This window comes from Andrena cerasifolii, chromosome 6 (genome assembly GCF_050908995.1).
Source record: "Andrena cerasifolii isolate SP2316 chromosome 6, iyAndCera1_principal, whole genome shotgun sequence".
NCBI lineage: Eukaryota > Metazoa > Arthropoda > Insecta > Hymenoptera > Andrenidae > Andrena > Andrena cerasifolii.
This window is the reverse complement of record NC_135123.1, coordinates 8,539,794-8,566,793: the sequence shown is the minus strand read 5'-3', so window position 1 is coordinate 8,566,793 and position 27,000 is coordinate 8,539,794. Positions and strand designations below refer to the sequence as shown.

Here is a 27,000-nt window from a genome sequence, read left to right as displayed (position 1 = left end):
TTACCACCCTGATTTGTTCCTTTAGATATACAAACACTATATAAAAAATTTCGACAATGCATTCTTATATTTAGGGATAGCTCAAGTGACTCAAAGATTATAGAAATTATCTTATATATAATTTACACATCTACATTTACATTACTGTACATTTACATTTATATTTGATAATTTGTTAGATTTATTGTTCACAGAGGCAGTGTCTGTTTCCTGCTGTCAGGGTACAATCTACTAAATAATTCTTTTACTTAATTATTCGTCACATGGGGCACAATGATATCGTTCCTCAGTTTCTATTTTTCTTAATGAGCAAATGAGTGTATTTGAAAAAAATTCTAGTGTCCCATGCCCTTCCATATAATTATCATGTGCATTGGAAATTTCGCCATCATTGAGTTACCCCTAAATATAGATCTATTGTGCTCATATTCTGCTGAATTTTATTTTTTATAAATAGGAACAAATAAATTGAGATGGTAAGAAGATCATATTTTCATGGCTGAAAAATAAACTCCACCCTAATTTGGACCCATCCCATACATCAAACTTATACAGAGTGCTCGGATACACGTAGGAATAAATTTTTCGTATTTCAACACCGATACGTCAAGTGCGTTCTGAGAATAACGACAATGGGATGATTTGGAATACAGGATTAAAACATTCATGAGAATTCATACAACATCCTTCTTCTCTGAGGATCTATTAAATGTACATATTGAGCAATTGATTTACTGAATTCAATTCTGCGATTTTGTATTAGCCGTAAAGATACTATAATGAAATTGGTGTGTTGAATAAGTAGCTTTCTAACTTTCTTATTTTCTTCTCTTAATATTTAAGTTCCATTATACGGGAAATTGGACGTGGAAAACTCTACCTCGGCGACTTCTTAAATAAGCTAGTTTAGAGGGTGGTAACGAATTGCTGGCACTCGACGCTTGGCCAGCTATGGGAGAAATAAATCAATTAGAGCATTTCATCAGACTTGTGTCGCCCCAGAAAAGAAGTTTCTAACGAAGATTCTGCAACTCGATTTTCTACACTTGCAACGTTTTTTTCGCGCAAAGCTCACACTCAGGGATAAATATTATAACGAATGATACAGCTTCATGAAATACATACTAACAAGAGTTCAAACTTTATAGTTTTAGATATTTTCAAAATATTAGAACTGGCGATATAAAACCATGCGAGTGGTAGTTTAACGTCGCTAAGTGCACTTAAACATGTATGTAAATAGTGTAAACCTAGAAGAATGCTTTCGATATTTGTAGCTGGTCAAGATGAACTAATCGTTCTCTGTTTACAAAAGATTCATCAAACTTCCAAGGTCAACGAAAATTTGCAAAATTATCAAGGACAAAATAAGCAAGGTTTCGTTTTGTTATGCAAACAATCTGTTTAAAAATAGTCATACCTGTCTCAACAAATTCGGTGCGTGAGAAATGGTGTAGGTACTGTAAATCAGTGGTCTCCAAACAAAAATGTGTAAATTAGAGTGGCCACATGAATAGTATTTTGATAGTGGCGATTTTCTGACAACAAAATTCCTCCCATTCGCAGATTTAACTTAACATATTATCTTTTAAGAAGGTAAACCTGCCAATTAGAAGCTTTCATCTTTTAAAAATTTATAACTTTTACTGCAAGAGGATCTGACGTAAACCCCCTAAAAAATTAGACCATTTAATATATTTCCTGCTGCAATAAGTTAATAAAAAGGGGTAAAAAGATTCTTCTAACATTGAATCGCTGGAATTTCGTCAAATTTCAACATTGTCCAGTGAAATTACGTTCAATCCCCAATAAAATCTATTGGAGAGGTATTTCGTTCGCCAGACTGACGTGCACTAATAAAACGGTACCAGGACGGTAGAAATTCTATTTTTTCTCATAAACCAAATTACAATATGAACCTACAAATACTATTACACGTAACGTAATATCAACATATATTAACATCTCGTTTCACTGGATGAAGAAAAATCCTCAAAGAGTACTCATTTCTCGACAGTGTGCCTCGGAACCTCCCCTTAAGGTTCGAAGAAAATCCTAGGTGATTTGAAGGAGAACAGCTATCGAATCGATTGTAAATTCGCAACGGGGAAGATTGAGCGGCCGTCGCTGGTTTTCCCATTGCCCGCGGAGTCGGGTAATCCCGCGGAAGACGAGAGCGCGTTTGGTTGCTGGCGACACACTCGACTTTCGACATCGAACGTTTCACCGACAGCGGGTTGCACGGCGACAAGAAGAAACGGGGGCTACTAAAGAAGGCGTAGGCGAAATGAGCTGCCGAGCACCCTTGGGAGATTCCTTCTGTCTATTATACATGACCGCGTGCACCGCTTCCGTTAACTACGTCTCGCGAGGAGAGCTTTGCAAACTCCTCACGCTCGTCGTCGTCCGCGTAGCAGAGCGGCCGTGAGAGAACCGAGGGGCTGGGGATGAAGGGTGGCCCCGCCAGAGTGAGAGAGAGAGGCCATGCCTCTAAAGGGGAAGCAGCAAGAAGAGATAGAGAGGGGACATCCTAGTCCTCGAGAGTTTGCGGCTAGGGTTATTAATGGGTCGGGCGTGACACCCCGCGAAATAACCTCTCTAACCTCGGTCCCATGCCAGGACCAACCAGCGGCACACTCCATAGCTAGTCGCTTGTCTCCTCATAGGCGTTAACTGGGCCAAGAACTGCTCATTTTCGAGAACGAGGGCTTTCCTATCTTCTTCTCGCTCCGACAACCCTCCGCCACCCTTTTCACCCCCTTCTTTTTTCCTCCTTCTTTTTTTCGCTCCGACCGCTTACACCCCAACTCGTTCCCTCTGGCTTTCATTACGTTTTTACTTTCATTTTGCCAGCGACTTGCGCGAACCTTCTTCCTCCTTACCAACCCATCCCGCGTGCCCTCCTCGCCGCAACGCCCGACAATTATCTCCGCAGCGCTGCGTAGGGGTATCGGTGTTTTCGGGAATGGAAGTCAACGTTTGCCGAGGGAGAGCACGGATTGCGGCGCGATCTCGGTTTCTTAAGATCCCCGTGATCCCCTTCGTTGCGTTTACTTTGAACGGAAACGGGGCGCGCGATTTCGGGGGTGGTTAATCTGAATATATTTGGGCCGAGGGTTTTCACGGGGTCAAATCATTTGGATAGATTGATGCTCAGAATTTACATGAGTTACAAGATATTACCACAAAGCATAAAGGTAGTTTCTCTTTGTTCTAATTAACGGGTTTCGTAGTGTAATTTTATAAACGAAAGATGGGGAGTAATAATTATAAATATCTGTTCTCTTAAATAGCTATCGCAAATATTATAATTCTGATATGTGACGTCAATATGGTATTGATAGTTTCGCGGTTTATGCTCTGTAATCGAGTTTGCAAATAATTAATGCTGAGCTCCCGAGATATTGCGAGAAGCGAAAACTGCGACGTAGGTAATATTACACCATAGGTGTATCATTAAAAAGTTAATGAGATCGTAATCACTCGAGGTAGTAAAATGGCTCGCAACTGGCATTTCCGATATATTCACATGACAGGTACAGCGTGGATTTAAGGATGAATTTCAGTGACAATTTAAGCCAAAAGTTAATCAATTTCCATGATATTAATAAGGCTTGTTTCTGTGATGAAAACCAGTTAGAAATGGCAATGGTGTGTTTTTACCGCAAATTCAGTAGAATCGCTCTTACTTTTTACTTTACTTTCTCAATTTATTGAATACTTGATCTTTTATCATAAAGTTGTTTGTTGAAATGTAGGCACCTGAAATGCAACTGCTAGAAATGAAATAACCAAATTATAATTCTCCTTTTTACTCACATGAAAAGCAGTGAAAAGTGTGCCAATGTGTTGTATTTGGCGAGTGTTGATCATATGTACCTTAATTATATTAATAAAACTCCTATATACACATAATTTTCACGACTCGGAAGTTCCTTGCGATCATGGCACCGGTGCACAATGAGAAAATCTTCTCGCGCGGAATTTTTGTGACAATTTTGTCTCGGGACTATTATTTCACTCATATTTTTTTAGTTATATTTCTCAATATCGCCTTTTCCCATGTTAAATTGAAAGTTGAATAATTTAAAAACTAGTTTTACTATTGCATAAAGATTCATTGCCCCAATTTTTAAAGATTTCCGCTGATTTTCAAAGTTACTGAAATTCACCCTCGAAAGTGATAAAAGAACAGCACAGAAATTGCGCGGACATGCCAAAATACCAGTTGTGAGCCACAAACGTGTCATCCGAAAAGGTACTTGCACTTCCAACACAAATGGAGCACATTGCTCAGGAATAAAGGCAACAAAAATAATAATAATAGCCGTACAATTGTTTATTACAGTGTCCCAAAGTGACAGGCGAATTAATTCACGAAACGTGACCACGTGACCCTTATTACCCGAACTTCTCAAATTACCTTGTTTCGAGCTACAAAGTATTCCACGGTCGAATTAGTTTGCAAAACAGCAGGGGCCATCGACAACTTCCACGCCGTCCAGGATAATTTCGCGGAAAGTTTTGCAGCAATTGAGACAGCAGAAAGAGATAAGGCTAGTCCCTGAAGAAGGGCGGGAGGGAAAAGAAGCGAGAAGACCAGGACGGAAGATCCAGGCCCCCTGGCGAATAGTGTCAAGTAATGTGCTTCGTCTCCAACACGGGCGGCATTTAATTAATAACCACAGCTTACCCCGGGGGTAATGTAAATTAATTATTAAAAAAAAAAATAATTAAAAGGATAGGGGAGTGAGTCTACACGGTAGTCGTGTATTCTGCTCGAACGAAATTAAAGCCACCCATGTCTGTCCTCTCTCTCCCCGATGCACCATCCGTGATCCACATTACCGCCCCTCCGAGCGCACACAAACACGATGGCCAACAAACAGTAAGTAATTACGTGCGCTAAATTATCCTCGCTGTCTAAGGCATGAAAGTAATATTCAAACGATGCACGGTGCTGCGCGATTAATTTTCTTCCGCGGTCTACAGAGATCCAAATCCGTGGCATCAGGCTTGCCAAAGGATAAACTGCTCTGCTAATTTGTATAATAATTTCTTCGCCGGCAATGTTATTGATATTATCTCCGGTTGCTGTGCTTGAAAAGTATATTAATCTATACGCTCCCGTAGGAATTCACGCGGAATTTATTTATGGGGTGTTCAGTGAACCGAGTCTACCTCCTGAAATACGATGCTCAATATTATAATATAAAATATCTCGTAACTATGAAGTGGATTATTGGGATTAAAATGTAAACCGGGGAACAAGGAATTCTTAGACATATTACTTACTATTATGTTGTGATAAGCGTGTAGGTATACGCGTACTGCAAGCACGAGGAATATTAAATACAGTGTTTATATTTTTAGTAAATGTTGTACCTAACAAATATTTTCCTGGATGTAGCGCACAAATTAAAATAATTACTTGCATTGTTATGGGTGTTCCAAAACAATTTGAACTTGTAAAAATGTAGGACAATATTGTAGATATTATAATTTAAACTTTAATTTGTTAATTTGAGCGAGTGAGAGGTGGCGCACGAATACTGTGTTTTTTTCGTAACTGTGTGACGTAAAATAATAAATTAGTTGAGTTTAAAAAATAATGAAGTGTGCTATAACGAGAAACGTGATCGATTTATAATTCTGCATTTGTAAATTACTGTTTAATCATTACTTATGCTTTTCTGTGAGAACCTATTTTGGAATAATATCGTCTGTGTTAGATAAAATTATAATTAATATCTAATATACAAGGTTCAGCGAGAGAAAGTCTGCTATTAAATCTACTGCAAATTAAATATCTCATAGGAAGGCTATGGGCATATCGCCGCGGGAAGTAAACTAGAATAAAAAGTTGCTACCGAGATTTCGCGCATATTTATGGCAACTGAATCCAAAACGTGCCCAGTAAAAGTTGACCGATTACAGTATACTTTTGAAGTAGTTACAAGAAACTCTCGAAGGTATGGCTGTGTGCTAGATTTCAGAATTTTGTGATTAAAACGGCAAATATAAAGTATAGGTACTGCTGGACACTATTTTTTGCCGATCAGTCAATAAATGAAATTCGTGTAAAGTGAATAGTGATGCATAGATGGCATTGTTTAAATGATCAATTATTGGTTGGAAGAAGATGGCGTATTATTTCAAATTTAAGAATTAGTAAACAAGTTACTGTTCGAAGCGACAAACTTTATCGCCAAAGAAATGTGTCGCAACCCTCGTTATGTCTTATTTACTTCTTACATGATTTTTAAGAAAATGTTATATGCCATTTCTTGGGTATTTATGCTCCAATTAATGTATACATAAGGATATACTCGACAAAAAATAGTGCTCAACAGTATATAGGATGTATTTAACCAGTTCTCCCTCTATATTCCATCTCCGTCCTCTGAACCGCGTTATCTTCGCTCCTCAGTCACCAATCCCGATTCAAATACTTAAAAACAATTTAGTTCTGAAACTTTGTCCTGTTCTATCACCGACACTCCTACACCAAAGACCCTAAAAGCTCGCTGTAACGTCCTGCTCGGGCTCAGTTCCAATCGAATAGTGCATGTAGTGGGACTCTAGGTCAGCCACAGACCCAGTCTCATTCCAGTTCAATTCCAGTTTATTACTAATCCAACACCGAGTCAAACTCGACCCAGCACCAATTCCAATTCTTACAATTAATTCAATAGACGTGTTGTTAAACAAACGGAAACTTCGTTCATTTCTCCTGCGCGTTAAAATTAATTTGACAATTAACCTCCAGCTTTGGTAGAACCAGGACACAAACAGCTCAGCCAGAGCAAACACAAAGGAAGTCCAGAAGGCAAGGGCTCCATAAAAGGCAGGACTGAATTATCCTCTGGACTGTATACTTTCAATAGAATTAACACACAAAACAGTAGATTTGCAATGTTTTGTATACCGCACAGCTGTACCTCGGTGGGACACAGTGATCTGCGAATCTGCGATCACGAATCTGCGACCGACTCAAGTATTGGGTAAATCCCTAAAGGTGGAATAGACGGTTCGTAGCTCCAGGAGCTGGCTCGCCTCGTCTAGCTCGTCAAGTCGGCTTGGCGAGCCCAACTCGACGAGCCATGGCCGATCAGACGGCTCGTGGCTCCGCGAACTGGCTCGGCTCGTCTAGCTCGGGCTTAGCGAGCCTGGGCGAGCCGAGCCATGACCGATCAGACGGCTCGTGGCTCCGCGAACTGGCTCGGCTCGTCTAGCTCGGGCTTAGCGAGCCTGGGCTAGCCGAGCAATGACCGATCAGACGGCTCGCGGAGCTATGAGCCGTCTGATTTCACCTTCAGACGGCGCGTGGATCGCTGACCCACGAGCAAGCCTCGCGGAGCCACGAGCCGTCAGATTTCACCTTAAGACTACCTACCTGCTCCTATTTGGTAACATTTCCAATTTCGAAATATTCTACATAAATTCCTGATCACTGGAGCAGTGAATTTCCCAGCAACCTACGATAATATTAGACCCTGCAGTCTCCTACAATTCACGTAAATGTTCTTACCATTCTCCGCACCTACGGCCATTTCGCGACCAAACCCCGCTTTCGACGTAACGGCGGCGATCTCGCCGAAAATGCGAGGCGAGCGTTGAAGTGGACGGCCACGAAATTCCGTGGCCCGATTTCCGCCGTCAAAACGCTCGGACGATTACGTTTGTCGAGGGCGCGCGGTCGCCGCGGGATCGATCGTAATTCGCATCCTCGGAGAAGCGTTTTCACGAAGAACGCGCGCGGCTGGTCAGCGTAGATGGGCACACGTACGGCACGGGGAGCATTTGGCGAAGCGTACGGGCCGGCGGTGGTGCCACGCGCGTGGAATTTCAGAGCGCAGATCCACCGACGCCGATCCAAAGTGAACTGATTTCGAATGCGGCCCGCAACCGTTCGACTACTTGTCAAGCAAATTCGCATTACTTCCAGCATTATGGTCGCCCTTATAGTTAGCTGCATACAACACCCAGGGTAATAACTTTCCGCCCCGCGCGTCTCGCATACCCATTGCGCATCAGCAGCGCGCTCCGCGGCCCCGCGTGCTTTCGCGGAAAAACGGAAGCTGAAGACGATCGTGGTACTCTCTAAGGGATGACGCGAGTTCTTTGGGTTCTGATATAGTTTTGTGGACACGAACAGATTCGCTCGATACAAATTCAAATTACACGAGAGCAGAGATGGGCAGAATGTTTATTTAAATAAAAATTTCGAGTAACGAATAATAGTTTAAAAATATTATTCGCCACGTGTCAAATAAAGTTGAGTTAAAGTTACAGTTACTGTTACAGTGAATGTTAAATTTGCAAAAATTTATTCGACGCTGAAGTTGAAACGCTTTGTTTAAACAATTCTGTCATTATTATAAATTATTTTATGCTTTTTAGTTAAAATATTGCATTGCCATCGGAACTACGGATTTCTGCAACGTTTCAAGCGGAGCGGATATGTGGGTCAAACTAGCTTACAAGGTTTCATCCTAACAGACTAACTAACGAACTCACAAGTGAAGCTAAATAAAAGCTTGTAAAAATAGAATAATTACTAAGAAATAATGTAATAGGACGTTATAGCGGCATCCCGGAAAAAATGCAGAAACTTTCTCTTCAACCAACAGATATGTATATATCCAGAATTGAATGGTTTTTTCTTTCTAAAAATAACATGAAAAGTGACTAACAACTGTGCAAACATACAAAACGACGAGTATGCAGAAAGTAAAAACGATCGCGCACGTCGCAGTCAAACGATTGAATGATGCCTGTAGGCAACACATATGGCGTTATGTTTGACCTGTACTACTAGAATCTGTACACGAAGCCGCGCGAGAGAGGCGAAGTGAAAGAACAACGTCCATAGTCAGACAGACACGCGGACCAATATGCTTGGAGCTATACCTCTCTGTAATTTCGAATACGATTATTATTTGGACAAACGATCCGAGTAAAAGTTATTCAAATTAACAAGACCTTTGTAGGTATACGTGTAAAAATTTTGAATACGGTATGTGCCATTTTTCCGTAAGGAATAAAAGGAATTAAAAAATTCCCCGGTTAAAAGAATAAACAAATAGTAATACTTTTGGTCTTTTTTCAACTTAAGAGGTCTTCCTACTTTGACTGCCTGAAAAGGAGCGCGATATTTGGGATTTATTTTAGAGAAACCCTCAAATTATATTAATTGAAAGCTTTGTGCCTATATTTGTACATATTTAGGCAACATTTAAACAAAAATTAATTTAAAAAACGGTAACTAAAACTTTAAACGCGTTTTTCTCGAAACGGTGTTTTTCGAAATGGTTAGCATGACATCTCTAAAACCAATCACCCGATGTACTGCAAACTTGGTATATATCTTCAGTAGATCTCCCGTTCTCATTGTTACTAAAACTAAGTCGGTTTTTGCAGAATTACACTTTTGCAACTTAAAAAAACAGCGAATTTTTTCCGGAAGTCGATGTCCGTTTTAGACACTGCCATTTTTTTTACTTTTCAGTATTTCTCATCTAATCTAGTTCAGACGATAGCCACACTCGTACAGATTACAGACATTCTTTAATATTCTATTTTAGACAACTACAACGGCTGATTTTATGCGAACCATGCGCATATGATTTTTGTAAGGCGCTCTATTTAAAGCACTATAACTCCCAATATAACCACTATTTTTGCATACAATTTTTTTCTCATATCCTCTAAACATTGCCAAATAAAACCACAAAGCTGGAAGTAAATATATTCAATGGTTCTGTTTTAAAAAATTCCCAATGTTTGCATCATTTTTCGTCCGTCAAGGTAGGGAGACGCCTTAAACACTCGAGAAAACTGTATAAATGGTAACATGTCGTTCGATAAACCTGAGTTTCGCTAAATACACGCGTACACAGTTGGTCTCCTAAACTGGCCTTCTCAGAAACAAAACCTCTAATGAAGGAACTTCTAAATTTTTCGACTAACTGCGCGAGCGTTTCGCCAAATCGACGAGTGGAGCCTTGTGCACTCCCCTTGTCAGTGCAGTTCCATCTGGCGAGACACGAGTATTGAGAGCATTGCCGCGGGATGACGGAAGCCGATGAAAATTTTTTTATCGATCACCCTTCCTCGCCGCCCCGGTGAAATCGGGCCGCGGAAATTGTTTGGTCCTCCCAGGCTTTATTGTTCGTCCGGTATCAATGCAGTCGAAAGTTTCGCCGCGGATATGATCGAACTCCGGGCGCTCAGCCGACTGGCGGTAATCCGTTGTAAATAATGCACGACGCCTCCGCCGCGGGACTTCCGATACTTTCGCGCGCCCGAGCCGCGGAAAGCCGCCGTGGAAAACTAGTTGAACCCTTCGCTGAAACTTCAAAAGCCTCCCCTATCCTCGGATCTAAAGCCTGCGTTTAGCAGTACGTATCGACACCTCGGCGTGCCTCATCGATTCGACTTACATGCGATTCTCGGTGGGATACAAAAGTTACCGGGGCTTACGCTGTTGCGTGGGCGAGGGCCGAGGTACGACGTAGGAATCTGGAACAACGTTGCCTAATACTCGGAAGGAAGTCAGTTCACTGTGACATAACTTCCTTCGAACTTTCAGGGGACTGGTGCAAGCTGAAGAGGAGGTATATGTAACGGCTGCAATTTACCCTCGCTTGCGAGACACAGGACCCATTTTGACCCATTTTTTGTATCGAACTACTGTAAACATTCATTTGTTACTAATTCACGCTTCGTGGTCACGCGGGGTGTATCGCAATACATATATAAAAATAATTATAAGACACGTCTTATGCTCGAAATATCACTCTTTATTACATATGAAAATATTGTGATTTTGCTTTGTGCTAGTCTTTTAGTGTATAGCAAATCAATAGCATTTTCAATCGTGAATAATGCAGAGAAAATATTTTCCTCAAAATTCAGATCTTTCTACGAAATTTCGTAATACATATGTAGAAGTAAACTTCGAGTTGTGGAGGTCGGAGTTCTTCTAAATTCAAGTTGTAGAGGTGAGATACATAATTTGGGATTAGGCATTTTTATCTTTGTTATTTTATTTTATATTATTTTATTTTATTTTATGTTATTATTTTATATATATATTTTATAACTTTCTCTCATTTTTATCTTTTTATGTAATAATGGTAATATTTTTGTATCTCTGTACACTAAAGGGTTTCCCGTCAATAATAATAATAATAATAATAATAATTTAACGTGCAAAATATAGTTCGAGTTAAAGAAGTTCTATTTCGAGTTGTTGAGGTGTTTACAGCGGAGCGAAAGGGAATAAAGAGAATTTTCGGCTTATATAGGTTTTCGAGTTATCGAGGTTCGACTGTAATATCAGTGCTCATTAGTTTTAATAGCCATGTTATGTTACGTATTCCTAATAGAGTGCCAGACACTTGAATCAAAATCCCCATTTTGGCAAAGAAATTAACCCTTAACTGGTATCTTGGGGTCGCTCATGACCCCAGGCACGCAAAGTTCGCTGCAAAATTTTTTGTTGTCTAAGCTTGTAAACTGTTTTTCTAATTAATTTTATAATAATAGTTTAACTGTCTAGGTTTCTATTATTTTACACATTACCTAAGAACAAAATATTCATAGAGGTTGATTCAGGGCCGACTTTACAAATTTCTGTGTCCTTTTTTATTTGGGGTCTGCCACGACCCCAGTATACCAGCTACGTTTGCCAAAAACAGTATACCAGTTAAGGGTTAACCCGCAGGTCCCAGATATGCGTACCAGGAAGAGTCGAATTTAAAAGTCGAATAACATTATCATCATGCGACAGCGGGGATAATCCTATAAGAAACGAGTGCAAAAACACGGCGCAGAGAAAGAAGCCGATAAAAGGGAACAGACACTACACGAAGTATCCAAAGAGAAATAAGCGGCCAGCAGCCATGCGCTGCGTTACACGAATAACAGAGTGTATCAATCATCCAGCCCGAAGCACGAGGGAAAAAACGCGAGCGGAGGAAACGCGGTAAAGGGACTACACTTTCGGTACATCTATATCGGTCGTCATAAACGGAGACAAGCAGCCTATGTATGGAGGAATAATGGATTAGACGGGGGAGAGTACAGAGAGTAGCGAGTTGTGTGGAGAAAAAGCGAGGGATTGAATAGTGACGACGAAACGTGGGGGATGGAGGAGTGGCGAGGAAACGAGGAAGGAAAGGGGAGAATGGAAATGGGAAAGCGGTCGGGAAGATCGTGGGAAAAGGAGCGGAGTCTGAAGAGGAAGACTCGTCGTAGGAGGAAATGGGTCGACCTGAATATCTCCGACGAACTTTTCCATGAATACGCCATGCAAGAGCATCAGAGAAGGGGTCAGCGGCATACGAAACACTACAGTTACCCCGAGGATCGGAAACCGGCAGGGAAATGAGAAAGGACGGCTGACGAGGACGTGGCAAACGGACCGAGGGGGGGAATAAGTTTGAAATTTAGCCGTACAAAGCTCGCTGTTCGACACCCGCGAACTGAGAACAACGGATTCTGAACGCCACCGTAGGAAAAGGTGTACATTGTCCTTTCAGTAACTAGTGTTTCGGAAATATTCAGGGTTCCACCTGTTACGTCACACTCCAGACGGTCTGCGTTAATGTGGCGATAAAACGGGGCGAAAGCGAGGAGTATGATTTAAAAAGTGGCCACATACGAGGGGGTAAAATAAGATGGGGAGGTGTTGCGCATAAACCACATAAGACGCGCAATTTCTAATACGAGTACCAGTAAATGTAAGCAAGTTGTAGCCTCGAAATGACAGGACAGACGGCTCCCTGATCGAACGTTATTCAGCGGTCTTAGCGAGTGCCTCTTCGGGTCCAAGGTGCTTAACAACAGGCGGTAGACTATTTTCCTCAAGTAGTTCCCGAGTCGACGGCGTCGACGGTTACGTAAAGGGCTCGAGGAAAATGAGAATCGAGATAAACCAGGGGTCCGTGAATAGCAATCGAGCCAGCCGTCATCGGCAGGATCTTCATGACTCTGTCGCGGTCACCTTCTTCGATTACTCATTCGCGTTCGCAGCATGGTTTTCATAAACGGGGGGAGGGAAAAGAACGGGCCGAAGGGAGGGCGAGGAAGGAGCCCGGGCGAACGGGTACGATAATAGACAGCTGTGTCGTTGAAAAGCCATGGGGAATCAATTATCGATCGCGCAAGGGTCTGGAAAATTATATCGATAGGCAGACGAAGGGTGGCTATAACCTTCCGTCCTCTTTCGAGACGCCCAAACACTGTTATCAGTGAGAAACAGAGCCCCCCCGCATTTACTATAACTTCAAGCGGGCTAAAGACTCGACAGATGACCCTCGCGATAAGCTGCTAAGCAAATGTGCTGTACGTTGTAGTTTGTGTTGCTTGAGTCCTTGTAATGGGTTCGTATAGATAAAGGGATGGTCCATTGACATGAACGTTTTGTACACAGCTCCAATAATGTCGGCGTGCGTGTAGAAGGAGGTTTGCGTGTATGATAGCGTCTAGAGCTGGTAACCTTGCAATGATATACCATGTTGGCTAATCAGTCATCTGTTAGGTCTGCAGTTACTCAAGTATTTACCAGCTAATTTGCGGTTAACAAGTATTTCCGCAAGGCACTGCTTGGCAGAGTCTTCTTTCAGCTTCTCAGAATCTCACATTTAAACTCTAAATCTATACGATGTGAGACTTTCCACTCATCTATAATCACTAAAGGTTATTACGCATTTCCGTGGTTGTTGAAATCCACAACGTAAGTACAGAAATAGTTCTTCATTTGTATTGAAGCGTATCGGGTGTTGGACTATTTGTCGAATTTTTCGGTATTCGAATATTCGAATACTTCAGTTGCTCAATTATTTGGGGAATATAATTTGAATATCCAAGTATTCGAATACTATTCGAATATCCAAGTATTCGAATACTATTCGAATATTCAAGTATTCGAATACTATTCGAATATCCAAGTATTCGAATACTATTCGAATATTCAAGTATTCGAATACTATTCGAATACTGATGTATTCAAATTTTATTATTCAACTACTCAAATATTCGAAGTTTATTCGTAGCATTCGAATACTTGTAAAATATTCGAATATTAAATTATTCGAATAGTCCCAGCCCTAATCGGGTGTTCGACAGTTATAACACTCGAGTCAATCTCTAGACAATTAATTCATGAAAAATAACATTAAGAAACGTTATGTTCGTTAACAAATACTCCGGTATTTCTTGCAAACTGCGCACTAAAAAATCGTATGCATCATTTCATCGTCCAAAAAAAGGATTAATTTCTACGTATGAATAGTGGCAGTTTTCCAATAACGTATTTCCACCACCCGCAATTGCAATAGAGTTTTTTTAAAAAAAAAAAACAGTATTGGAATTTTATAAAGAATTTTAAAAAAATAATACGTTAGTGAAAAAATGGCACAGGTCAAAACATTGAAGTGTACCATCGCTGCTGCGTTGTTTCTGGGGCGTAGAGATTAGCGGAGATTTTGTGACTGTGACAACAGTGGAGTAAATTATTTGAACGTAAATAGTGGCCATGCATCTGAATTCTGTAGTGAAAAACACAAAAAAAGGACCAGCAAATGCTTACTACGGAACGATGGAACGTTTGAACGGGTTTAATAAAGCGTAAGCCATATACAAAAAACATTTCGTGATGTATTCTTTCTTCTAAAAAAAAAGGTATAGTGATATTTAAAAAGAAATGAGTAATTGAACTCTTCAAATGCATCGCTGTATTTATGAAAAAACCTTTTAGTTACTATTCAGCCTCATTTCTATAAATTTTTTTTACCTTATCGCACCACCTCGCTTAGACCTTATCATAACACCTATTCTTGTCTATGTGGGTGTTTTATCTATTCTATTCTGAGCCTTCCCAAGTCCTTCCCTGCGTTATTAAAACACAATGTGTGACTAAGTATTGATTTATAACCTTAATGTGGAGCTAGGATTAAATAATGTCAGGTCCATGGCTAATTAAGGGGTTAAATATACCAAAATACATTTTAAAAAAAATCAGTTTTTTCCTAAAGTACAGAGTGTTCAAAACGTGTTTCCAAAATATTGCGTTAAAATTTACCCACAAAATTAGGGTATTTTATGAAAACGCATCCCTAAGCTCAGAATATTCTTTCGTCCTGCACGTAAGTCAATAGTTGAAATTTCGAATTCTGTTGTGTGCTCCGGGTACCTACTATCCTCACTTTTCGTATTGTATGTACATTTCCGTGAAATGCGCTTGACTAGGAATCGGTGATCGAGGTAAAACCGAATATAAATGGGTTGCTGGAGAAGTATCTTCTATTGAATCGACAATCGCAATTTTCTAAAAGGCGACGAATGATATTTCGGGAATTATTTAAGCGACTTATTTAAAACATTCAGTTTATTCTGCGAAGCTATCGGGCTTTAGTTACTTTCAATCTCCTTTATTAGTGTTTGCATTTGCTTTTTAAATCAAAAATATCGGCCAGAAAATATGTAGAAATCGATATTTAGAATTTCACGTACCATTATTTTATGTCAAACAAATAATTAAAATTATTACTAATGAAGTAACTACAGCATTACATACACTTTAAAAACTCGTTCAATTTTTATATTTACTGGAATGCTACTTAAGTCTGGCATTCTTACAATTTTAGTTAAATCTTATATGAAAATACATTAATGTATATACTTTTAAACAAACACAAATTTTAACCCGTAAAAGTTAATACTTTGCTAGTTAAAAAACACTATATGACCCTTTCTTTTTAACAATTTTTGTTCCTGTATTTTCACAGGCTGTCTACGCAATAGGATGAGGGATGTGTGACTCAAGGAAGCAGATTCTGTTAATAACATTAAATTACCTTTTTACTCAGAAAATTATAGAATTTCTTACGAGGACAGGTTTTGTTGCTGAAGAAGACACTTTATCTCCTTCACACAGTCGGCCACATTCAGAAAAATTTAATATGAGGAAGCGAGAAAAATGATATTAGGGGAAAGGGATGAGTAGTCCGTGTAGAAGATTGGACACAGCCCAAGAAAAGTGCTGAGTGAGGGGGAAGTGCTACGAAATGTAAAATGTAATGGATGGCGTATCTACTGTTTCGTTAAGAACGTGTACTTTTGCCAGATATTCCTCTCATAAAATAGAAATTTATTTCCTCAAGTAGTTTACGATTTTCATCTGGTAGACGATATTGAACAATTATTGCAAACGCATACGCAGAGAAGTGCCGTCACGCTTCAATCTTTCAAAAGCGTCATTGTTCTTTCAAGTAGCCTGTGCCTGCAACGAAACGTATTTCTTGATTTGAAAATTACTCTAACGACAGGTATTTAATTACACGAAACGACAGTTTACTGAAGATGAAAACGTTTACTAATTGTAAGTGCAATTCAAAACAAGATCATCTTCTAAACGCTTCATTGTAATCAACGCTATTACTCCACATTCCTTTACAACGGCGAAACGTGTTTCCACAATGCACGTTTCCTGCGACACAAAGAATTGAAAGCGACTATAGAAAGTGAAAAACACTGTTAGTGAATAGCGCTTGAATAGCCTTGGTAATTAAGTTCTCGAGCCTTTTGTGAGACTCTTGCAGTTCGCACAAATAAAGTTGTGCTGAACAAGCATCTGAAGATTCCCGATTGCAATCACTGAATCAATCAACCAAATCGGAATGCTTCCTCGGAAATGTGAAAATTCTCAGCGAGAAGCGTTTTCTCGTTATACGGAATATTTGTAATTAAACCGCTTGTTCCAATTGTTCTACAAATAATTAGGTATTCATTTCATTCCAGCCCCAACGCAGTTGAGCGAAACTTGCGCGCAACAGAAAAATATTTGCCAACCACAAATAATCCAACACGTTCGCATCGTAGATATGAAAAAGTAGCGTGAAACGTTAACTGTTTTTTAGCTGAGAGATTTCAGTATATAATGAGCATGCGTTGGCCAGAAGTAAAGAATGTCTTAACAAAAAATTGGAGTTTATTCGAAATGGTCCCAACGTGAGTTTCCAGGTTCTTCCGTCCAAAATAGAAAGGAGACGTGCGTCAAATGTAAATGTTGTTGAAAGGCAAATTAGAAGTTGGATATGGAAAGTCGAGGTTTTAGAAAATTTTGCAAAATTTATTACCAAACTTCCTGCTGCATAATGAGAGTTATTACATTAGCTAACCAAGAAGAGTCCTTACTAAGGGTGAAATGGAAAGTTGATCGTAATGCCCTCTGATATGTATACATATTGATTGATGCGTCAGGTTTGGTTCAACAGACAATCGGAAATTAGTTTGGTAGCACTCGCATAGTTTAGTTAGAAGTCACGTAGCAACTAAGTAGTCGCCAGACAATCAATGTCAATAACACTTTGGCTCTCAGTTTCAGGAGCATTCAGGCCTCTAATTAATTAGCAATCAGTCAGTTTTAAGTGTCAGTCAGGACACGAAAATTGCTTAAGCTGCCTAATTAGTTAGTCGCGGTGAACACAGTTGATTTCTAAATGCAAAAGTAACCTAGGATTGGCTCATGGAGTACCTATAGCTTCGTCACAACTCGCTTTAACGTTTCTACGTTGTACTATTCGATTAATTGAAATTAGCAGTGAAAAATGAAACGTGGTATGATTTTTTTATTGTGTTATTCGAATCCAGCACCCAAAGATACGTTAAAAAGAGCTAACATGTTGAGAAGAAGAATTCCATCGCAGGCCTGTATAATCGTACTCCCAATCAACAGACGCCTAATAGAAATGGTTCCCAATTGTTATTGCGTGAAAAGAAACGTATACCACCTGGAAATAATGAAACGATACTATTGAGCAAACGTTAAAACGTACCATTCAGCACGTGGACGGAGACCGTAGTGGCTGCGGCCACATCCGCCAAGGCGCAGCTGTAGTTCCCGCTGTCCTTTTTATTCGCGTTTGCTATGTAGAGCCTGGATACCGCGCCGCTGGTGCCCATATCCGTCTTCACGCTGAAACAGAAACCAAAAGGATCCATGTAGAACCGAACTGCGCGGTCGGCGTCCGTGTCAGCTTTGTCCTCTAAACGGGAAGCAGACACACCGTCGCAATGGTTTCCGGCCGTCGGTCCTCCAGGCTTTGGAAAACACGAAAGATGACGGTGAAAGAGCTCGCTCTAAATCACTTGCAAAAAGTGATAGCTGCGACGGCTAGAGGAGAAGCTGGTAAGAAACGAAAGGATGGCGGAGATCGCGAGAGGGAAAAAGGGTAGTAAAAACTGAATAGTGAAGAAACTGTTATGCTTTCGTGGGTCGTTGACCTACTCTCCTGGGAGTAAAACGTTTTGCGAAACCTCGATACAATTAGTCGATCGTTGAGTGGAGTGTAAATGGTATTCGATAGAGTTTGTTACAGACGTAAGGTTCGGCCCTGCGAAGCTTCAATTATTTTTGCAGTGTACTTCATCGGGCTCGAATAAAATTGCAAAGAGCTTGGAAATGGTAAAAGTGTATTTCTTTTTTTTTAAATGCGCAGGTACGTACAGGGTTTTCCAAAATTGCGTGCCAATGCGGGACGTGCAATATCCTGATGCAAAAAGACATCGAAAAGTCCTTTACCGTTTTGGGATCCGAAGCTTCGTTCTCGAGATATTAACAGTTGAATATTAGCCGTGGAACTCCGGGCCACGCAGTTTAAAGCCGAGTCAGCAGACTCGGCGCGCTCAGCTGACTCGGCTTTAAACTGCGTGGCCCGGAGTTCCACGGCTAATATTCAACTGTTAATATCTCGAGAACGAAGCTTCGGATCCCAAAACGGTAAAGGACTTTTCGATGTCTTTTTGCATCAGGATATTGCACGTCCCGGATTGGCACGCAATTTTGGAAAAGCCTGTACATAAACAAAATATGCAAACGCAATACTGATCATAAAGCACAAATCTGATGCCCAGACAGTCTGAATGTAGAATTCGCTAGAATGAAACGCAATACTGATCTTGCCATGTCACTCTCAGGTCTTAAAGTATTAATGAAGGACTGTTTGAATCGTTTCTAACAATAGAGCAGCCGATACCCCGCGACACTCTCATTTTCAATGACGAACAAGGTAAAAAACAATTTTATTTAAAACTTTATTAAATTCTACAAATCATAGGGTGTCAGAAATAATAAGGGACGAGTGGTATTAGGTTATGCGGAAGAGTCAGTGAAATTTCGCAGATCGGTGGTCGAGGACACTCGAGTAAGATTCACTCTTCACGCTTCGATCCTCGGCGACCCCAGCCGTTCTCTCCTTAGTCAAAAAATTCCACGCTTTCTGTCGCGAATGGTGAAAGAAGAGGGGAATAAGGAAAGAGTAAATCAAAGTGCACCCTTCGCGAAGCGTCTGGCTCTGACAGATCGACCGCTCCTCCAGACCTCCCTCACCTTCGCCAACAGCGTAGAATGAAATGGTCGTGGACCATATTACCCACCTTAAAGCATCAACGGTAGTACTAGCCTACCCAACGTGAAACAGTTTCATTCGATTTACGAGTCGCGCCTCCTGGTAATGACGTGACCGAATTTACGAGTGTATCTCGTATGCCGATGGGAACCGCTCGGTGAATTTCTTTTCTCGTGTTCCCGCGTCTCCGACAATATTAAGTTACGGACGGGGTGTGGCCTTCGACGTATGATGGAATCAATTTCATTGGCATTGCAGGACAGGGGCGTTTTTTATTGGGAACGCGTTGGAAATTTTTCTCGCAAATTGATTATAATGTCGTTTTCAGTACTCAATCCTTTCCAATTCGTCATATTTTAAGTTTTCGAATACTAACTTTGTTCAGGGAAAAAGCTTCTTTCAGTTCGTCGCTTATCGTATGAAACGAGCAACTTGGAATTGTAGCAGTGATAATTATGTACGTAGAATTAAGAATGTATATGAAGTAAGAATTCGCAATTCTAATTCACATTAATACACTTTTACTTTGGGTGCATTCAATTTGAAAAAAATCTACATAGTTTATTTAAAAAAGTATTATTATCCGTAGAAGAAGCAGAGATCGTGCAAAGAAATATTCGCTCAAATTCGATAGTTAATTTATCCAAATTCATCTAATATTCCTGCAATTTTATTACAATCAGAAAGTGAAATTCAAGCTTATCTTGTTCCATTCTTCTGACAAAATTTCTTCGAGTGTTTCTTTGGTAGATGGTACTAACTAAAAATATAGTAATTAAAATTATAGGGGGTAATTCTGAATGTTATACGTATGAGTAACTGTACATGTACATATATACGTGAATAAAAGTATCATCTATATAGTTTTCTATAGAACGTACGGATTGGTAGCAGGAAATTAACTTTTAAAAAAGACATAGATAGAAAAAGCCCTACACCTATTTATTCTATGTTCCCCCTTTTATATTCCATCCCATATTAATATCCACATAAATCCTTCCATTCTCGGTTCGAGTCCAGTCGCGCAGATGTCACTGAAAGTAGGAGTAACACAGACGATAAACATCCACCTTACTCATAATAATTAAAAGGGTAGGCTCTGAAGTTGCAGAAAAGGAGAAGATGAAGGGAGCCGTCTGACAGACCTCGTGTAATTGCACGCGCAGCAAACTCTACACATTTAGTGATATTTATATAACTAGGCTTATGCAAACAGAACCCTAGCCGAAGGAGATGGAAAACAGGGGGTGAGTCATTAAGCAGGGACTACACCCGTATACTTCTGAATATGATGGGAGAGGAGAGGTTCGCTTTAAAGGAGCTAAACCAGCTAAGGAGGTCAGAAAAACGACCAGGGAAATGGCGCCGCAAAAGGAAGGCTCTGCTATAGGGAGCGAAGGGACGAGAATGTGGAGGAGGTAGGAAAATGAGGCTGCTGCCGCGCATTCCACCGCGTTGGACCGGTTTAAGAATTCATTCGGATAGCCGGAATGCCACGGCGCGGCATCCTGTAGCTTCCACTCGAGTCCGCAACCACTTCCTTGGTTCCAAAGGCTCGCGTAAAGGGCACCAGCGTGGTCCTTTGGGAATATCGCATCGGTAACATTCCCCCGAGCCAAGATGATAGAAACCATTAGGGTGTTAAGAGCACTTGTTGCCACCCTGTTATCGTTACTTTTCTTACTCTGCTAGTTACTCTAGAATCCAATCCCCCGTTACCGCTGCCTTCGATAGCTGCGTTTATGAAACGAATCGGAGTTAAGAGGTTTTGCCTCGTCTGAGAAGTTTTATTCTTCATTTTACCATTGATCAACAGAGTTGGACGCGAAACGTAAACATCGTAAACGAAAAGCTGAAATCTACGGTAAGCTATTACGAAAAATGGGACGTGTCAAGGGGTGGCGTGTGTAATCGAGGTTCGGCTTGGTAGGGTTTCAGAAGTTTAATTAACACCTCAGGGATTTTGAATGTCGATGGGGAGATGTAGTTGAATAAGCTTATTTTTATTGTTCGGAGTTGAATGGTACGTTCAATAGCCGAAATGGTTTGGTGTACACTAAGACAGTTTGCTGTGGGACCATTGACAGAGTGTAAAGACTATGTTCAAGAAAGGTGTTACTGTACGTAATTTAATCTTACATTAATCTTACGTCAGTTTGTCGAGACTTTAAAGTAGGGAGTTGTTAAGAATTCGACCGCACAATGGAAGATGGCTCGTAAGAGAACCATTGAATAGTGAACTCGTCCTGTATTTTAAGCTAAAGTGTAAAGTCGTTTGTGACACGTACCGGCAATATTTATGTAGCCAGAAAAGACTCTATGTACGGCGTAAAATAAGTGTAATATATGTAGGCGGCAGCCACTGAGTCCATTTCAGGTTACGAGCTGTGGGGAAAGAAATCTGGGTTCGAATTTCGATATAGCAATACGATTGGCCATTTTTTTCCTCCTACGATCATAAATAACAATAATCTGAAATCTAATCCGGAATGCGCGTTTGAAAAATGTTTGCCGCAGCACAGCATCGCGATGGAGGGGGAGTACACCACGGCGATAAATTAAGCGCTGCTGTTCTTGTGATAAATTAAATTTGAAAAACCTGGTTTGAGTGCAATGCGTAGGACTGTGCAACGGTCATTATTTAATATACCTTCGCAATAATAATAGGTATAAACACAACACTTACAGCAAGACATGTATGGTGGTGCGTTATTGAGGCAAGTTGGTGTATTTAGACCGTCATATTTTCTAAGCAACTGGGGCGGAGGTGTAGCAAAAGTCGAAGAAAGGGAACAGTTCTATTTCCCGTTGTATGTCTCGTGTTCTATGATGTCTAACCGTAAAAGTTCCTCATTTTCCCTTGATATGATTCTGCAACAATTAAACATCAGCTTCCAGTGTCTGATACCGGGGATGACCCACAGTCACACCTTCGTGCGTGAATTTACACCTGCATTGCCCTCTATTGCGCAGCAACGATCTCGATATGTACCAGGATTGACTAAGGCATCGGATTTCGCGTCGCATTTAATTATTGAGAGGCAAAGAATGGAACTTGGATGGAACGAGGCGCAGACAAAACGATAATGTTTGATTTCATAGCGCTCGCACGGTCGCAAGCAGATCTAAATGAGGTGACTAACTCTGTTTGTAATTCAGGCCGAGCGTAGTCGTTCCCTTTACCCGCCAGACACAAGAGAGCACGTGTGACGATAATTGCCCATCGGCCCTCGTGTAACAAAGCTCGTGACATCGATCCATGGGATCCGACTCGGCCCAGAGCTCTCCCGATTGCCACCCTGGGAGAAATATCCGCGCCATTTACCATTCCGCGACTGTCCTTGTAACACAACACGTGTCGACGTTCCACGTACCGTGCATCTCGCCGGGCCGTTTCTCCCTCGTGATACTTTTTAATGCTCCAAGCGCGCCGGGAAAATTGTAAATTTTCCACGGGCACCAAAGGCCTGTTTAAAACGAGAGGAGAAACGAGACATGGGACTGCGCGAGGGGAGACTAGGCAGGACGTTTCGGGGCTCCAGGAAAATGAGAACCGATAAAAAGTTTGCTAAACACCAACTTTCTGACGGAAAATAGATTCGGCAACGCGCTAGAAGTTTGCTGAGTGTTTCTTAAACACCGGTGATCCCAAAAATTGTCAAAGCGAAGCGTTTCAATTTAGATGGTATTTGTAAGAGGAATCGATAGCCTTTGCTGTTTGACAATCTGCTTTTCGATACTCAATTAGCTTGCTTTTGCTACCTGTTTGGCGGAGGAAAGCACATGTCCTTTGCAGTTAATTAGCATTGGGGAGCGTTGTTGGTTGAGATATTAACACTTTGAGTGGCACAAGTAATGAAATACGGTTTCAAGTCGGTCAGTTCTCTCCGAGCGATTGCTTCTGCAGGGAAAGTTTTGTCCAGCTCACCCCGCGCTTTCAACACACGCCGATATTAATGAAAATTTAAATTCCTCGATTTTCGATCATCCTTCATGAGAGTGATATCAATGGGTGTGCGAGATTTTGCCGATGAAAATTAGTCCATTTGTACAGTCCATCTGTACAGAGCTGGAAAGATGATTAGCTCCGATGATGCTTTTCGTCACGCGCTGTTGTGTGATCCGATTCATCGATGTGGCCGCGTCAGCCAATAATACCATGGGGACGTAGCGATTTCTCTGACTCCGCCACCAGAGGGCCTCTCGACCGATCCCGCTCTCTCGCAAGTTCTCCCTCATCTACTCTCTCCTATATATACCCGTTTCGTCCTACGTACTAACATCCCCGCGTTTAAGGCATGGTCTGCTATGTAAGCCCCACTGGTAATGAGTTCACTAGCACGCCTAGGACGAAACGCACCACCCCTACATGTTCTCTCCTTCTGCCCTACCCTATAACCATACTCCACCGCCCGCCAAAGGGACTTTGAGGATATAACCAATCGGACCCGCATTTCTTCCGCTTGCCCATCGTCTCAGCCGCCGCACACGGTACATGGAATCACTTCTGAACTCTCCCTAGTAGACCAATTGTGTATACCGCCTGATTAAAAGTAGTCCGAGTAAGGTGGAGTTTTAGACTCATTTTCATCGAGAAGAAACTTGCCAATCCATTGATAATACTATGATAAAGATCTAATAAAAGATAGAGAAATTGAAAATTTAGATGGACCCCATCCATCATAGGCTTGACTTACTGAGTGAACGAATGCCTGGCGAGGTACAGAGTAAGCTCGAGGTGTTTTTTAATCAAACCATTCGTAGACTCTCGGATACTACTTTCCATGCCTTCAAGAATATATCGTTGTAAAATCACGCCTTAGTCAATGAAGGCGATAAAGGGAGCAGAAAGGGACTATCAGAAGTATGCAGACAATATTCCAGACTAATTAAGACAGGTAATCATTAATCATAAAATATAAATTTCCTCAGAGGGTTCATATTTTGCGCGCAATATCTAATAATTATGAAAACGAGAAACTCAAACTATTCGCAAAAACATTGCAGGGCAAGTGGCTTGTAGCTGTTTAAAAATCTTTCACTAATTAACTTTAGGACCTTGACTCCTCTTTTAGCGACACCTTCAAAACTGACACTCCTACATGTATTTTTCACAAATGGTGACATTCAGAAAGTCTAACTACCTTAACGTCCTCTGAGTTACAGACCTGTCACCTTCCTTGCAGCCAGTGAGGCTGTTGGCGAGTTCGATGAACAAAACTACCCAATTCCACGGTGATACTCGAAGCACAGGGCGACAGTTGTGTCTGGAACAGTGCATTTTTAATAACATTCCCGTGTCAATCTTTCTCGCCCTGGTTCCGTCCATAATCCCGTCGCCCGTCGTGTCCAAGTGCCGGGGAGCCGAAGCTCCCTGTGTTTTCCGTTCTCTCCTTCGGCGTCATCGTTTCATATTCACAAGAATTTAATTTCGCGCGTTTTACTTGGCTGGATGGTGTCACGGAAAATCAACGGATCGCCCGCTCGAATTCTCCACTCGTTGGAAAAATCCCTGGAGCAACCTCGGTTACCCGATATGCGAGATACCTTTATGGGACAACCGGGAGCTTCAGTTTTCCTCTTGCTCCAGCATGCCCGGAGACGTACTATTGAATTCTTCTGTTCGGCACAGCTATTCCCGAACTAATCGCGCCCGCGCGCAATGCCGTAATTGCTGGGAACTTTCGGCCGATCCCACGCCATGGAAACTACCCGCCCTCGATTATAAAGCTTCCCGGAACTTCGGATTCGTTCTAGTTATGAAAGTTTCAGCGAACTATTCGGCGATTAAATGAATTACCGGGAGTGCTGATCGCCCTGGATAGAAATGGAGTATCGATAATATCAGATTCCTATCGTCGAGAAATTTTTATTTACTCTCGCCGAGCAGCCACCGGGTACTTTTATTTATGATCAATAAGAGATGGTATAATACGGAGGTACCTATATTCTACAGACTTATCCAACATATCCTAAGTACACTGCGTTGGAATTCCTAGATATTACATACAAAAAGTAACGATAATAATAATAATAACAATTTTTTGTCGCACCAGTAGACATTAGCGAAGTAACGAGAAGATAAAAGAAACAAATATATAAGAATACAAGAAAGAGAAAAATAGTACTAGTAAATAGGTACTTACACCTGTCAGCTGTTGTTAACCAGACCACTTAAAACTACATAAAACTAACACTAACAGTGTACACGGAAAATAAATGTAGATAGCCAAATAACGTAATCACGATTAAGGACTGGACGTTGAAAATAACAAGACTAACAGTTGAGAGTTAATTGCTATTGTTGAGTAACAAAAAATAATGTCACTGCGTGTTTGAAAAATGCGAGGGCGGTTCTCTAACTCGCTCTCTAGCGAATTTCAGATTGAAGTTATCTTAAGGTTAAGGTATTTATTTTCTTCCAGGTTACGTAGTCCCCTACTAAGATGGCACTTCAAGTTGTACACTTATATAGCCCAACGACAATAATCTCTTGACACGTTATCTGTGTACCTCTATTGAAAAGAAGTCAAGAATATATATCTATTTCACTATTAACCCCGCATATATCACGTACAGCTGTTTAAGAATCACTGCTTGTATTATGAACATCTTCGTAATATAAACGCCAAGTTTGAAGCGTCATAGTGTTCACTGAGAATTTCTATAAATCAGCGAACACTTTCACTACCTTTAAACGCCCATGTCACAAGGCAACCATTTCGCTTTCTTCGAATATTTCGTTAACGAAAGGTTGCCCGTGCATGATTGCGCAGAACTGCGTGCATTTAAGAGGGCTTTCAATCAGTTCCAATATACGGACGCACCCCGGTTAATATCTGCGCTCCGATCGATTCTGTTGCGGCTCATCGACAGAAAAACTCTCGTAAACCGAGCTGTCAGTTTGTTGCATTCCGAGCGATATATTCGGGCCGTCTGACGACGCCCAAACCCGTGCGACACGATTTTTCCTCTTTCCACGGCTCGCGGAATTTAATTCCAACGCACAGTCCCGAAATTTACCCGTAATTCTGTCTCCGTCCCTCTTTCCCGCGCCATTTCCCCTTCACCCTCCCGCGGCTCCACCTCCTTCGCGTTCGACCCCAGGAATTTTTTTCCACACCGTTTACGAAGCCGCAATGAATTTCGCTGACGGCACCGAGCTCGGGAATTTAAAGGTGCAAGTTGCGTTTATTTCGGTGCCCCTTTTTTGTTTTTATCCGGCGAGCTTCGTGCCTTTTGCTGTACAGCTCCATGGTACATGAACGCTAAATCTTAAACGGTCAGTCTACTTTCTTTGTGTTGGTATGGGTGACAGGGTGCGTACAGGTTGTATTAAAGCTGAGGGAAAATTTAGCGCGGTCCAAAAGGAATTTAGACGCATTGGGTTTCGGTCTCTTTCTTCAGAAATCCCTTCACTCCATCTCGAAATTTGTTTGCAGAATTGAAAGCCTGTTTCGTTAAAAATAGCGCGATTTAAATTATTTTCTGTCCAATTAATCGGGAGAATGCCAGGAATCCATTGGCGTCACTTTCATATTGATACGATGAAAATTAAACAAATTCAGATTCTGTAGAATCA

The 27,000-nt window shown here is 41.1% G+C and overlaps 1 protein-coding gene across 1 annotated transcript in view; it reads right to left on the bottom strand.

Moving 5' to 3' along the window:
* LOC143370478 (zwei Ig domain protein zig-8) overlaps positions 1-27,000 on the bottom strand; it is a 348,169-nt gene that overhangs the window by 6,019 nt on the left and 315,150 nt on the right. The window contains exon 8 of the mRNA XM_076815644.1: positions 17,847-17,986. Within this exon, the coding sequence (XP_076671759.1) occupies positions 17,847-17,986 (140 nt within the window). The remainder of the gene's footprint in view (positions 1-17,846; positions 17,987-27,000) is intronic.